The sequence below is a fragment of the Larus michahellis genome, chromosome 3, assembly GCF_964199755.1.
Source record: "Larus michahellis chromosome 3, bLarMic1.1, whole genome shotgun sequence".
Lineage (NCBI taxonomy): Eukaryota > Metazoa > Chordata > Aves > Charadriiformes > Laridae > Larus > Larus michahellis.
The window spans coordinates 83,430,841-83,445,558 of record NC_133898.1 but is presented as its reverse complement, the minus strand read 5'-3'; the positions used below and the strand labels follow the sequence as shown (position 1 = coordinate 83,445,558).

General features: G+C 41.2%; 1 protein-coding gene across 3 annotated transcripts in view; it reads right to left on the bottom strand.

Moving 5' to 3' along the window:
• POPDC1 (popeye domain cAMP effector 1) overlaps nt 1-14,718 on the bottom strand; it is a 62,364-nt gene that overhangs the window by 14,243 nt on the left and 33,403 nt on the right. For all 3 annotated transcript variants that reach the window (XM_074581033.1, XM_074581031.1, XM_074581032.1), the window contains 3 exons: nt 13,758-13,991; nt 11,428-11,552; nt 168-355 (listed from right to left, as the gene is read on the bottom strand). In XM_074581033.1, coding sequence (XP_074437134.1) covers nt 168-355; nt 11,428-11,552; nt 13,758-13,980 — 536 coding nt within the window. In that variant the 5' untranslated portion in view covers nt 13,981-13,991. The remainder of the gene's footprint in view (nt 1-167; nt 356-11,427; nt 11,553-13,757; nt 13,992-14,718) is intronic.

Here is a 14,718-nt window from a genome sequence, read left to right as displayed (position 1 = left end):
TAAGAACAGTGTCACAAAATAGTCTATGGCTATAGAATATTTGGCTGTAGACCATAATGCGGTACAAACAATAGACTTAAAAAAACTAACAAAACCCCCAACAACTTCCTAATCTATTCAGCCACCACACAAAGCATAAGACTGTCCCCAGGCTTTACAGAACCTACTTCCCCTTCAGCAGGATGCTTAGCCTATCATCAACTGATGTTTTATCTTCCGCAGCATAGGCTTGACCTGTCTTTAAAGTCTGAATGTTGCAGAACTGTCCAGTTAGTCTTTGGAAGAGCTCTGGAGGCACGTGGAGAGGTTCAAACATTCTCTTGTAGAGGCTGCTAAGCTCCTTCTCTATCTTGATCTAGAATGCAAAACCAAAAGACATCAATAAACACAGAGGCATTAGTTGAAAAAGGGTAAGACCGCGTGCATGGTTTAGTTGCTACATTTGAGGAACATCTTCGTTATGTTTAGGCAAGAATAGAACTGGTAAATGCATGACATCTATCCATAAACATTGTCTACAACAGGGTGACCAAAACCTTGTCTAAAATTAGCCAGGCTGGCACACTGGTGCTTTAGGCTGCTGTTCCATCCAAGCGGCACATTAAATCAGACACACGGAGTCTTTGGAGATGTCAGTTGATGTAACAGTGAATAGGACTTGGGCCAGAATTACACAGGAAAAAAAAATAAAAGAGGTTGCCTGCATTTTTCATACCAAATGCACACCTCATTCCAGCCATCTCTTAGGCTCTCCTGGGAGCCCCTTTCATTCCTGAGCTTCTTGGTTTACTTGCACTAGAAAAGCAGTACTACGAGCCCTGAAAAACAAACCCATCATACTGAAACTACATGTTATGAGGGAGGGGAAAAAAAACCCCAACCAACATTGCCAGCTGAACAGCCCACATCCAGGAGCCCACCCAAACTCAGGCAGCGGCAATGAGGGAAAGGATGCCGGCTGAAATCCCAAGCCTGGCAGTCTTTCTTGAATGAAGGCAGCAGGGAATGAGACAGTGTCCCAGCCTCCCCGAAAGCAGAGGCAGCCTGAACAAAGCCTGTGTGTTTGCTGCGAGGAAAACAAATTAGAACAACAAGCATCAGATAATGAAAAGATAAAATATGCATATAACAGAGAATAAGGAAAAATAACAAAGAAAAAAGGCAGAAAAAGAAACGGAATCACTACTTCAACAAATGAGACAATTCCAAGTGTACACAATTTTCTATATATTTTTTTTGTATTTCAATATTAAAAACAGGGGAGGAGAGAAGGCGACAGTAGGGGAGTCCAGGAGTCACTTTTCAGCTGCTGGTAGCCAACAGTGGGAATCAAGAAACTTCTGGTCACCTTGAGGCTGGAGAAGGTGGTGAATCCAGAATGACCATGGGAGGCCCCAGGCTGTCTGAGGCCCACGAGGTCTTCAAACTGTCCCTCTTCCCTTCCCAGGAGAGCATTTTAGAGTGAAAATATTAGTCTTTAGTCCCTAAAAGATGTGTGTATTCCACATGAGAAATCCTCCCTGAGCTGCTTTCGGTAGAATTACCTGTGTGTGTGAAACAGTAAACCAAGCATAATGAAAAGTTTTTGGAAAACTGAGACGGTTTCCTTGTTACATTTCAAGTTTATTTAAATATAGAACAAATTGAGCAGAGGCAGAAAGTTTTTAGATACGTGGAGCCCTCTTTGGAGTATTTCACACACAGCCTCAGTCACTGATGTGATCCATCGCACATTTGGGCCACTGAACGCCATAAGAATCACTCTGGAAGTGACAATCCGGCGGGCAGAGGCCGTGGGTTAATCCCACGGAAATAGCATACCGTTCATTATTAAATTGCTAAGCAGGAAGATATCAGGCTGCTTATCTGACCTTGCCATTATAATTTTATGACTTCTCAGCCTTTATATTTCCACAAACACTCAACGAAAGGATATCCCAAACCTGCAGGCTTCACTTTTTACCCAGGCAGCCTCAAACCATGAAAAATAAAAGCAAGTTTTTTCCAAAGGCTTAATGTAAAAAATTCTTGTGAGAGTGCTCCTGAGAACTTTCTTTTCCTTACACACAGCCAAACTTTTTGCCAACTTTGTGTACAGTATCTGTGTACATTTACCACCCACAATTGTATTAAAACATTCAGTTGGTTTGATTTTTTTGATCTGCCCATACATAAGCTTCAATCAAACATGAATTACTGCCTCCTCAAAACATTTAAATGGATCTTTCCATTTCATTACACTGTCAACATTTTGTTACATGTGTCCCTCCTTCTACAAATTCATCTCTGCCCAAGAAATGCCATCAGAACCAAGAACAGGAGGGCTAGAATATAAATGTTCAGAAAAGATTAACAATAAAGTCATAGAATGACAGAATGGTGGAAGTAGGAAGGAACTTCTGGAGGCCATATGGTTCAACTCCCTTGATCAAACAGGGTCACCTAGAGCAAGGATGCCCAGGACCATGTTCAGATGGCTTTTGAATATCTCCAAGGATGGAGATTTCACAGCCTCTCTGGCCAACCTGTGCCAGTGCTCCTTCACCCTTTCGCTAAAAAAGTGTTCCTGATGTTCAGACAGACCCTCCTGTGTTTCAGTTTGTGCCCATTCCCTCTGGTCCTGTCACTGACATACTGTTGCCTCTCTTTGCTGCAAGGGCCCATTGCTGGCTCATGTTCAAGCTGGTGTCCATCGGGACCTTCAGGTCCTCTTCTGTGAAGATTCTTTCCAGCTGGTCAGCCACCAGCGTATGCTGGTGCATGGGGTTGTTCCTCCCCAGGTACAGCACTTGCACTTCTTGTTGAACTTCATGAGGTTCCTGTCAACCCATTTCTCCAGCCTGTTGAGGTCCCTCCAGTTGGCTGCCCAACCTTCTGGCCTATCAGCCACTCCTCCCGGTTTTGTGTCATCAGGGTACACTCTGCCCATTCATCCAGTCATTAATGAAGATATCAAACAGGACTGGGCCCAGCACTGACCCCTAGGTTACACTGCTAATACACACACTAATACAGTGTGTACAGTACATACTTCCTACTAGGCTTCATACTCCCGATTACCACCCTCAGCCCAGCCATTCAGGCAGTTTTCAATCTATTTCTCCTCTTTCAATCTCTCCTCCTTTCAATCTATTGTCTCCTCATCCAGCCCATACTTCAACAGCTTCTCTAGGAGGATTTCATGGGAGACTGTCAAAAGCCTTACTGAAGTTAAGATAGACAACATCCACCACTCTCTCCTCACCTACCTGGCCACTTATTTCACTGTAGAATGTTATGAGGTTGGTTAAACATGACTACTCCCTGCTGAATCCACGCTGACTGCTCCCAATCACCTTCTTGTCCTTCAAGTGCCTGGAAATGGCTTCCAGGATTAGTTGTTCCATCACGTTGTCAGGGACTGAGGTGAAGCTGACCAGCCTGCAGTTCACTGGATTCTTCTTTTTGAAGAATCGGCTTTCCTCCAGTCCTCATGCACTTCTCCCAGTCAACACAATTGTTCAAAGATTATCACGAGCGTCCCCACAGTGACATCAACCAGCTCCCTCGGCACGCGTGGGTTCACACTATCAGGGCTCACAGATTTACATACGCCCAGTATGTCACCTGACCTCAAGTTACACTGAATCAATTATTAATTAAATCTTCAACCAGTGACTACATTTATATGAAACTGAGGTTTTTTTGTTTCCTCTATGTTCCTTATGCCACAGTCTTTAACACCTCAGAGGACATCTACATGGACAAAACTAAGATTAAATTTAAACTGCCAAGAGAAAGTGTGTTAGGGATTGCCCTAAACTGTTGGATTTCAAAATACGTGCCATATACCTGTGAAGTTAGATGACAATTGGTTTTGCCCACTGGGCCTCCAGGAATCCTCATTTTTAACAGCCATATCAATTTGCACCTCCTTCTATACATGACAACTGCAACTCAAAGAGATAAGTTCCTTTCTCAGATGAACACACAAGTAGACTCAATGACTCAATTTCCCCCCAGACTCATGAATTCAAAATATCACATACGGACCTGACAACAGGATTTGGGCCTGGATTGCTAATGCAATCCCTTAACTAGCACATAATTCAGGTTTCATGATCTCCCTCTAACGTGCAACACTTAAAAGAGAAAGCAGGCATAACCACTTTCTTAAAGACTGATCAGGTTGGACACTGTAGGTGTATTTCGTATGGTCTCCTTCATAACAGCCTATTCACCCTTCACAAGCACAGCTGACTGCTCCTCCAGTCACGCTTGTGGGTCATATTCCAAATGAGCCATACGGGTAGGTGTAATGTTTTGTTCAGCAGTGGTTGAAATACTCTGGGACACTGCCAGAGCTCCGAGTCAGAACTCTGGAGAGACACCGATTAGACTCTTTCAGCTTCCACTCAGACTAAAAAAGCCAAATCTGTAAAGCTCCAAGGAGTCAAACCCACAGAAATAATCTTCTGGTCAGAAAAGAAACTCGCTGGTATTTTTGCATGCTCCATTTAATAAAATAAATATTTAACAACTCAACTTATCAATTATTCATTTTGTAATATGACTAAATGTAATTATTCTTCCATTCCTTCAAAACATCATTTGTGAGGATGACTAAATAAAATTGATTTTGAGATGGGCAATACAATAGTTGCAGACAGAAAATCTCACTCAAAATTAGTTCCTGAGATTTTATTTTTTCCTCCATTCTTTAGCTTTCCTTTAGGAAAAGCACTTAAAAACAGCCTTCAAGTTCATAATAAACAGAATGTGTAAGACACATATAAATGCATGCGTGACTGCCAGGCATCACTTCAAGTAAGCTTGATGATCATAGTCTGTAACAGAGATTCATATGTTGTTTGGGATATTACCCTGATTCCACATAATTTCAACTATTGTTTAAATTAATGTGATTTAGTAGGTATTTAGAGCCCAGTTTTCAGAGGAGCTGAGTACCCACAGTTCACAGCCGCAGTGGTAAGAATACAAATCTGAAAGCCAGACTCCAGTTCTCCACTACGTTACAGCTTAGATCAGCATGAAGCAATGTGATTATTTTATTTTCCTCATACTGCTAGAAAGCGGCAATGAAGACTATGTAAAGCTCAGGTGGCAGTTTATAATGGTTGCATAGGCTTGTTCCCTAGCCAGGGGACAGGGATGTCACTATTGCATCTTAAACAGATATTGGGTGGCTGGGTTGAATTACACTGGACAACCAGCTAAAACTAGGTGCTTAACTTGGAGATGGATGGAGTGAGACAAGAGGATTCCAATTCCTATTTCATAAGGTAAAGCTACTGCTGCAGAAGTAAAGACCACAAATAATTATTCATACTCTTTGAAAATGCGCTTAATCGTTAGACTCAAGTATTACGTGCTTCCTCTCCAAGGCCTTTTGTTTCTGAGAGCGCCCACGTCCTGAACAATCTAATATTTCAGTACAAGTATCGGAATGTGACTGAGACAACTTAAGAAAACAGTCGCTCTCTATGTAGAGCATTTCCCAGTTAAAAAGTATTAGATATTCCTCCTACACTTCACTGTTTCTATTTCTTGCACATTTCTGTCTTTAGAAAGCAGTTCAATATTGCAGAAGATGAGGGGGAAAAAAGAGAGAGAGATTCAGTAAAGGCATCTGTGGTGGCAGTTTCATGAGTTTGCTTTGTTCTCTATCCAAAATTATAGAGAATGTCGAGATGTAGTCATACATTTTAGAGTCAACAGAACTGACATTTGGCTTAGGATGGCTCTACTGATAGCAACTCCAGTCTCACCAGAAGGACTGTCTAGGAGTCTTCACATGGAAGATCATTCCTGCAAGCTCCCTCATTCCGCTCAAGATCTGGAGCATGGAGCAGGGGGCATTGATCTGAACTAAGCGCTGTAAGCTTTACCCCCACAAAAACTTATTTTGAAAGAGAAGCATGCACATCTACAAAGGCCAGGATTAAATGACTATCCATGACATAGGTGCCAGAGAAGTTTCACATGACCAGACAAGAAAGGTGAAACTTACAATTCAACCACATCACTTTCGTTGTTTGTGGAATTGGTGGAAGACCATATTCTGATCATGGTGGGATACACAGAGTTAGCATATAGGTTCATAAAACTTATTTTAAATGCAGCTGACTTCAACTAATTATTATCTGTCATTCGTTAAGGCAACTGTAAGTACTCTCACTGTCCAAACCAGAATTTGCATTAGATCTTTCCCATGCTTTATTTTTAGTTTGAGAAGTTTCCCTTATCACTCCCTACGGAACAATGCTGTTTTACCACGGACAGAGAGAAAAACCCCCAGTCCAGAAATTCATACAGGGACAAAGGTGAAATCATAGAATCTTCATGGTTGGAAAGGACCTATGAGTAGTTTTACATTCACTGTAATTTGGTGTCTGCATTACCTTAAAGTAAAGCCCAAATCCTAGGCCATGATCACATACAGCAATGGGAGTTATGCAAAGAACTAAGCAGATTAGAGAGTATATAAAAAAAAAATATCCAAAAAACACCAGCACAAACACTAAACGTTGCTGGACTCAAGCACAAGCCCAGGACCTCGGCCAGAAGAAGTCCCCTGATGATGTCTCCAAGTCAGGACACAGCTATGCACGAGCACAGAGTGTGGCAGGCACTGCGCTCAGGTGAGTGCCAGAGCTGTTAGGTTGCCTCCCAGCAGGTATCTTGATGTCCAAGTGCTCCTTCAGTGTCTATGAAGTCAAGCAGCAGAGTCTGTGGCTGAACCATTTCTTGGATGTCAGTGGCTGGAGCACAAGCCCCCTCAGAAGTCCTGCTCTGCTCTGGTTTCGCTCAAGAGGCACAGAAGTAGGAACGTGGCTGCCTGAACAGATTCCACACCATGGATCAAGATGGGTGCAAAGAACCATTTGGTGTTCTTGCCAGGACATGGGAAGTATTTAGTTAGGCTCTAATAAGACCCAGATACTAAACTTCTTTATGCAGGACTTACCTAAACCTGGATGGTCTTCTATTCACAGTGTTTCTCATCCTGTCCCACCCAAAGCTGTTATGCAACTCAACTATTATTCACTCTTAGAAATTCTGCCCAAATTATGGGCCTTGAATAAAAGTTTTAAAGGAAAAAAGTTAAGACTTATCTTACACTAAGTTTCAAGTCTTTCTGAGAAAAAAAAAGTAAAAAAAATCTTTCTGTGTCATCTTATTGTTGGACAGTGAGCTGAGAACTAAACCTAAAAAAGGAGTTAGTGTTAAGGTGTGTAGGGGGTGTTTCTGAAAAAAAAAACAAAAACCAGAACAAAAAACCAAAAAAACCACCAAAACCCCCTGATTTAAAAATAATTACTCAAAATATTATATTTTACACCATTTAAAACAGTATAATATTTGTCATGTAATGTTCACAAGTACTGTAATTTCTTAAACTTAATGGAAAGAAAAATACTAAAATTATTTTAAGTCTTAATAGACCAGCCATGTAGTGCTGTTTCTTTGCATATCAGAACTAATTCTTGGCTATGGTTTAAGTCTTAAAGGTCACGTAGCCCAGCAGATGGTAACCTTTGGATGAATCTGTGCTCCACACTGGAGGAACACTGCTGTAGGTAGAACCCTTCCTTCGTTAACACATGTACATAGATGTACTCAATTTTTCAACTCATTGTAGACAGATGCAATTTAACCTTTAGCCTCTTTTTATATACTGTGGTTGCCCATCAGAGTTTGTTCTGCAGGTTTTTTTAGCCATGCTGGTAAAGATTCTAGCCTTTCTCCCATCTCTTTAATTTCCTTTAAATTCTTCTTCCTTTGACAGCTTGCTCTGGCTCTACTTAAGTTGAAATCCTTAACTTTCACAGTGTTTTATAAGATGTCCACCAAAGCCTATTCTCCTACATTTCCTCTAATGTTCTCTGCCTAGCATTCTAGTTTATTCTATACAAGAACAGCTGTGGTTTTGCACCCTGTGTTTGGTGCACAGTGTATGTAAGCGCCGAGCATCTCTCTTCTGCTGTGGTTGCAAAGCCAGTGGGGAAGAGCTACAGAAATGGAGAGCAAAGTTAAAGGCTGGTCCTCCAGTCCTTCCTCTCTTAAAGGCAATTTTCTACCAACTTTGGCAACTGAGAGTTTATCAGCCAAGTTTCACATCCTTAATTAATTCCTTCTTTTTAAACCCACCTATAGAGTACTTCATCCACTTCTATCACTTATCTTAACTCCTACAAATAATTCTGCTAACAAATTTACTAGAGGATTTAGTGAAAATAGCCGGCACTTCAATAGGATGAAGTCTATATTATAATGCACAAAAAAAACGCCAGCCTATGCTAACATGGCTTTTAGTATACAACTGTAATCACAGAAGAAAATGTTTTTCTTTCTTGATTCAGTATTGATTTACACATTTTAAGGCAATATTTTCCCCATACACACACAAGCACAAAACAGTGTGTCCTCCTCCCAAGATGCCCCTTTACTCTCCAATAACCTTTTATTTAGATTTTTGGAAAGGGTTGGATAGGTATGAACTCAAGGACCATTATCCATGTTCTAAGGACACATGCCACAATTCACTTTTAAAAATACAGATAAGTCTTGAGGCTTGGTTTTCTAGGGAAATGAGTTTATATCAGCTGGGCACTCCTGCCTTTTGCAATGATTTCTGTGTTAGCCAATCCCTGTCCCATTTCACGAAGGACAATATCAAGATGATATTAAAAAGCTAAGTCGGTAGGCGGGTTGAATGGAAGCAGAACATGCTAATTTGGTGGCCTCATTGAGGGAAAAGAATGCAATATGAGCTCAGCCTATACTGAAGGCCAGCGTACCTGCATGGGATATCTAACTGCAGACACAAGCATAGAATCATAGAATCTTCATGGTTGGAAAGGACCTTTGAGATCATCGAGTCCAACCATACACACACACAAAAACCCCTACCACCTCTGCCCTTCAGAGCATGCCCTGAAGTGCCACATCTAGACGTTTCTTAAACACCTCTAGGGATGGTGACTCAACCACCTCCCTGGGCAGGCTGTTCCAGTGCTTGACCACTCTTTCAGTAAAGTAATTCCTCCTAATATCTAACCTAAACCTCCCCTGCCGCAGCTTCAGACCATTTCCTCTGGTCCTGTCATTATTCGCCTGGGAGAAGAGGCCAACACCCACCTCTCTCCAACCTCCTTTCAGGCAGTTGTAGGGGGCAATGAGGTCTCCCCTCAGCCTCCTCTTCTCCAAGCTAAACATGCCCAGCTCCCTCAGCCTCTCCTCATATGACCTGGTCTCCAGACCCCTCACCAGCCTGGTAGCTCTCCTCTGGACACGCTCCAGCGCTTCAGTGTCCCTCTTGTACAGAGGGGCCCAGAACTGAACACAGTACTCGAGGTGAGGCCTCACCAGTGCCGAGTCCAGAGGCACGATCACTTCCCTGCTCCTGCTGGCCACGCTATTCCTCATACAAGCCAGAATGCTGTTGGCCTTCTTGGCCACCTGGGCACACTGCTGGCTCATGTTAAGCTGGCCGTCCACCAGCACCCCCAGGTCCTTTTCTGCTGGGCAGCTTTCCAGCCACTCTTCCCCAAGCCTGTAGCGTTGCTTGGGGTTGTTGTGACCAAAATGCAGGATCCAGCCCTTGGCCTTATTAAACCTCATGCACTTGGCCTTGGCCCATCGATCCAGCCTGTCCAGGTCCCTGTGTAGAGTCTGGCTTCATTGGCTCCACATTATCACCACTGTTATCTTGTGTGGTGCACTGGGCAGCACAGCCATGGCCGAGTAGCAGAAATACGGTGCGGTTTCACCATGCTGCTGTGTCTTGATGATGACACATAAGTGGATTGAATAGTCCAAAATAATAGCATTAGCAATACAAACCAAGGAGGAACTTACCCTTTAACTGGGAAGATTACTCTCTGAGCCTAATTTAAATGGCTAGAAATATTTATTACACATCTATAAGTGCCTACATCAGTCTAACTAGTTTTAAGCTATCCTTGAGGAAAGACAGAGGTCAAGCACTACGCTGCCTTGCCAAGAAAGGAGAAGGTCGCTAAATTCCTACCTGCCTTCTTGCACAGGCTGCATAGACTTGGTGAAGACCTTATTTCCAGCTAGTTGGTTTGGGGCTTGTTTTGTGGTTTTTTTTTTTATTTTTTTGTACCAGCTGTTATACAATTCCAGAATGTGTCTGATCTGGGGCAAAGGCAAAATTATTCTGCTGATAATGTAACGCCATATATTCCTGCAATCTTCACATTATAAACCTATCTGCCTTAGATTTTTTCGAAACAACAGAATGTAATATTAACATTTTGAACACTTTGCACTTCATTAATATTTGACTGGCACATAATAGCAACTATTATATTAAAGATTATCAAGTTTTGATGCGCATATACCAACAGAAGGCCAGGTTGCTAATAATTTTGCAGAAACCAAATATAATTCTCGATGAATAATACTAACAAAATAAATTGATTTCCTACTGGATATATGCTTAGGTGAAGGCAGGGCAGAGAATCCTGTATTTTTGGTACACTTTTCAAATGCATTCTTACAGTGTATTTGAAGAAAGTTATCCCAACACATCCTTCTGAAGGCATCAAAAGGAGTTGCCAAATTCCCAGATGTGACCCTCAAAACTCAATGAATGCACTAAACTGGATAAAAGGAAGGATCACCTCACTTAATACTGCTCTTCCCACACCTTACTTAATTTTGCTGCTTATCTCCAGGTCCCAGAGATGTTCAAAGAGGGTGGTAGCATCTCACCTTCCATTTGCATTTAAAAGGACTGTGGCAGTACAAAACATATGGGCTAAAGCACTTGTCAGCAAAGCAAAGAGTGTGATGGTCACTTATAAATGGGCATCAGCATTTGGTTCTACGCTGAAGTAACAGTCTACTAGGGCACTTGTAATTTATACATTTCCTTCACCGCCACAGAGGATGTTCGAGACTTAAGAGTGAGGTAGGAAAGTTAAATTAGGATTTTAGGAGGGATTAAAAAAATTACTGGCTGGAATGTTCAATTTTAAGTATCTTAATAGGATTTTATTTCAGGAGGTCTGTATGCATGTGTGGGAGAATGGGGAAAGTGACAGAAAAAAGGAAAAAAGAAACACACACAAACCCCAAACTATCCTTTCTTGTCTCTCTGCAAAGAAACTATGTAACCCCTTCCTTACCACCAAAACCAAAAAACCAGCCAACAGTAACTTCTAAAGTCAAATCATTCTTCAAGAATAAGGATTTCAGGGAAATAATTATGTACTGCATCAGATCATATTTCTGATCTGGATCCTCCTGAAGTACCTAATTGACTTCACCCAAAAGAACTCCTGTCTAATTCAAGAACTGCTGTATAATTCATTGGTTTGTCCAGTAAACGTGGGCAAAACTTCCTTTTTCTTGCACTTTACTAGACTGCTCGTGCAATTTAGCTGTTATACATACCGGTCTTCTCTTATACACTAGGTATATGAAATGTAAAAGGTTGACAACCAAAAACACAGAATTCCAGATCAGTATGTCCAAGGCACAACGGTAGAGCGTAGCCCAAATGATGAACAATGCACACCCTGTAAAAATTAAAAAAAAAAAAGGAAGTTAAATTTCACTGAACAATAAACACATTCGTACAAAGTCATCAAGAATGTGTCCACCGGGTGTAATTACACTGAAAAGCAATATATTCTACAAGCTTTACCATAGTTAGGCTCTGTGGATCCAGGCGTGCACTGGTAGCAGAGCTAATCCTGACAACGCTACAGACAGGCACCGCGGGCAGGCTGACCGCAGACTGCACTCCTATTGCATGGGACCGCGATACCGGATTGACAATAATTCAGACCAGGACTGGGGAAAGAAGAAAGGTGCAACCCATCACGGTCTGTTACTAAAATGAAGTAGAAATGGGACAGGGGAAGATCATATCTTAAGTATTTAAAAAAGTAAATAAAGTCGCTCACAAAACTTTATTACTAGTATTGCATTATTAGATCAAGAAGAGCCTAAAAAAAAAAAAAACAAACTCCTAAAGTAATACACAGATATTTTTGAAAATTTAAAAGAAGCATCACTGCTGCATTTTGACAAGGTCACAGCAGGAACTTGAATTCTCTTTTATGACATCAAAGAGAAAATTTCAAATGCTCACTTTTTTTTTTTTAGTTGCTTTATCTTTAAAGCAATTGTCATTATTCATTCTGTATGATTAAGGATACTATTTTTAGCCTACAAAGACAATACTTATCAAATGATAGATTACGCATCAGTGAGTCTCTCCCAGATAACTGTGAGCCTACCATCTGACAGAGGTAGCTGTAGAGGTCAGATACATTTTCCCCTAGGTTTTATGTAAAGACAAAAAGGAGAAGGTGCCAAATTAGCATCCCTTTCCCCCCCAAAGACAATGCCAAATTCATGAACTCAGTATTGCCTATTCTGTCTGGGTTCCTGATTGGTAAGACGGCAGATATGTATGGATCAGAAAAATCAACATGACACTTGATCAGCTGGTTAATAAGACTACAAGGGATGGGAGGATACGAGGTCTGGAACTACTGAAGGGGAGTGATATCACGGGGCAGTGTCACCAAAGCAAAGGAGACCGATCCCTAGGAACCAGACTTCATTACTTCTGCTGCCCACAGAATAAGTTTGCTTCCAGTTGCCATCTCGGCTTGCAAAACAGATTCCTTATCTCTTCAAACTGCAATTAGACCTGCAGACCAAAGCAGCAAGCTCAGCAAGTGCAGGGCTCCCATCACTTTTAAAACGAGAACTACACAGACAAAAGGGCTTACAATGCTCAGAAACTTGGTCACCAGTGCAGTCTGTTTGAATAAGTTATAGTATAATAGCTATAAAAAAGAAAAGGCAAGATCATTGTAAATTCAACCACAGGAGTTCTATCATAAAATTGACCGACACTATTATACAAATAAGCCTTCTCACTTAAAAGCACTTAAGCATGCTCTGTGTTGCGATACACCTAGGTTTATCTTTTTTTGTACTGCAATAACTCACTACTCCTCCTTTGATCACAAAGGTCTTGTCCCACACAAAGTACAGGGCCTTTGAAACAGCTGTGGGACTGCAAGAGTATTACAAACAAAACCACGCTTGCTTAGTCTCAAGCATGCCCAACTTCGGTTTTCCTCTGAAATCAAATTTTGGTGTCACAAGATGCCTACAGTGGTGGAGGAAATGCAGCTGATTTCAGGAGAACACAGACTGCACTCCATATTGAAAGCGTGCGCTTCTAAATCGGCCATGAAAACAAGGCTAGTGATCCACAAATGCCATCTGTTTGAACCCACATTTAAAGAACACATGGAGGAACATCAAGTTTCTCAAGGAAAACCTTACCTATTGCAGAGATACCAGTCAATGTCCATACTTGAAACCTAAAATGGAGGTCTCAAAGATCCATAGACTTGACTATGATTTGGAATGTAATGAATTTGAAGCAGCCAGTCATGTCTGAAGTAAAGGGGGTTCACTTGTTTTCTAGACAACACCTACCCAGGTTTGAAGATAAAGTTGTATTTCTGGGAAGTTTTAACAGCTTAGAGACATATAACCTTTCTAGAAAAGGTCTGTCAGGAGCAGAACAGAACGCCACTTACACCAAAAACACCTTCAGCAGAGTTCAATGACCGTCAATACATGCTGGAATTTCACCGTAAGCTGAAAGGATCAGGAGAAAAGCTCCGTAATGGTCACAAACCACTATTTCTGTCACACGAAGGTCACAAATCTCTCCAGAATAATTCTCCTACCTATGGTGAGCAGGGCTCGCAGAAGAATCATATGAAGATTCAGAGTAGTTGGAATAACCAGTCCAACTGCAAAGCAAATGTTTGCCATGTGGAAAACAAGATGATGAATCTCTTTCCAGTTTTCACATGCAGTCTCATTGAAAGGCACAAGGGTGGCATTTTTTACGTCTGGAATAAAACCTAGTGGAGTAACAGTGAGCAGGCTCATTGCTGTAGTATTCATCTTGGAGATTCCTGCAATGAGAGACAGAGGGGAAAAAATAAAAATCACTGTGCATTAAACTGAAATATATTAGACACACGCACGGATTCGGGTTTATTTTCTCTCTTCCCAGGATATATTTCCCATTATCATTCATGGGGAAAAAAAAATGAAATCTACAAATGGTTTAAAAGGTTAAGCTAGATCTATATTTCAGTAATGCTTTACTATCTTTTTCACCGAAGCGCTATGCTTGAAGAACGGTACATTTCAAAATTTGGACATACACACATAAACAACACTGCTTGAACACTAGCTACTATGACTGTCATTGCTCAGTACAACATCCTGTGTATTCTTCCTAGTCCTACACAAATAAAAATTATGTTTCGGTCTGGCATTTATTGAATGGGTCCACGATCTTAGGCAAAGTAAATATTTAAGAGAACTTAACAACCTAGCTGAGAATTGAAAGGAAAAAAACAAAAAAAAAAGAAAAGGCTTGTGTAGTTTGTGTCTCCTTTATGGCATGCAAAGCTGCTGTTCTAAATAAGGAATAGAAGGTCTCAAAGAAGGACTATGTGCTGCTTGGTTGATTAAAAAAAAAAAAAAGCAGCCAACAAACCATACAAAAATCAAAACCAGAGACAGCCTCAACTTCTGGCTTTCTTACAGAATTTTCAGGATCATTTGGAGGTCTCCTAAGCCACATACCATCTTGCACACATTAACCAGAATAGGCAAAAAAAACCCAACCCT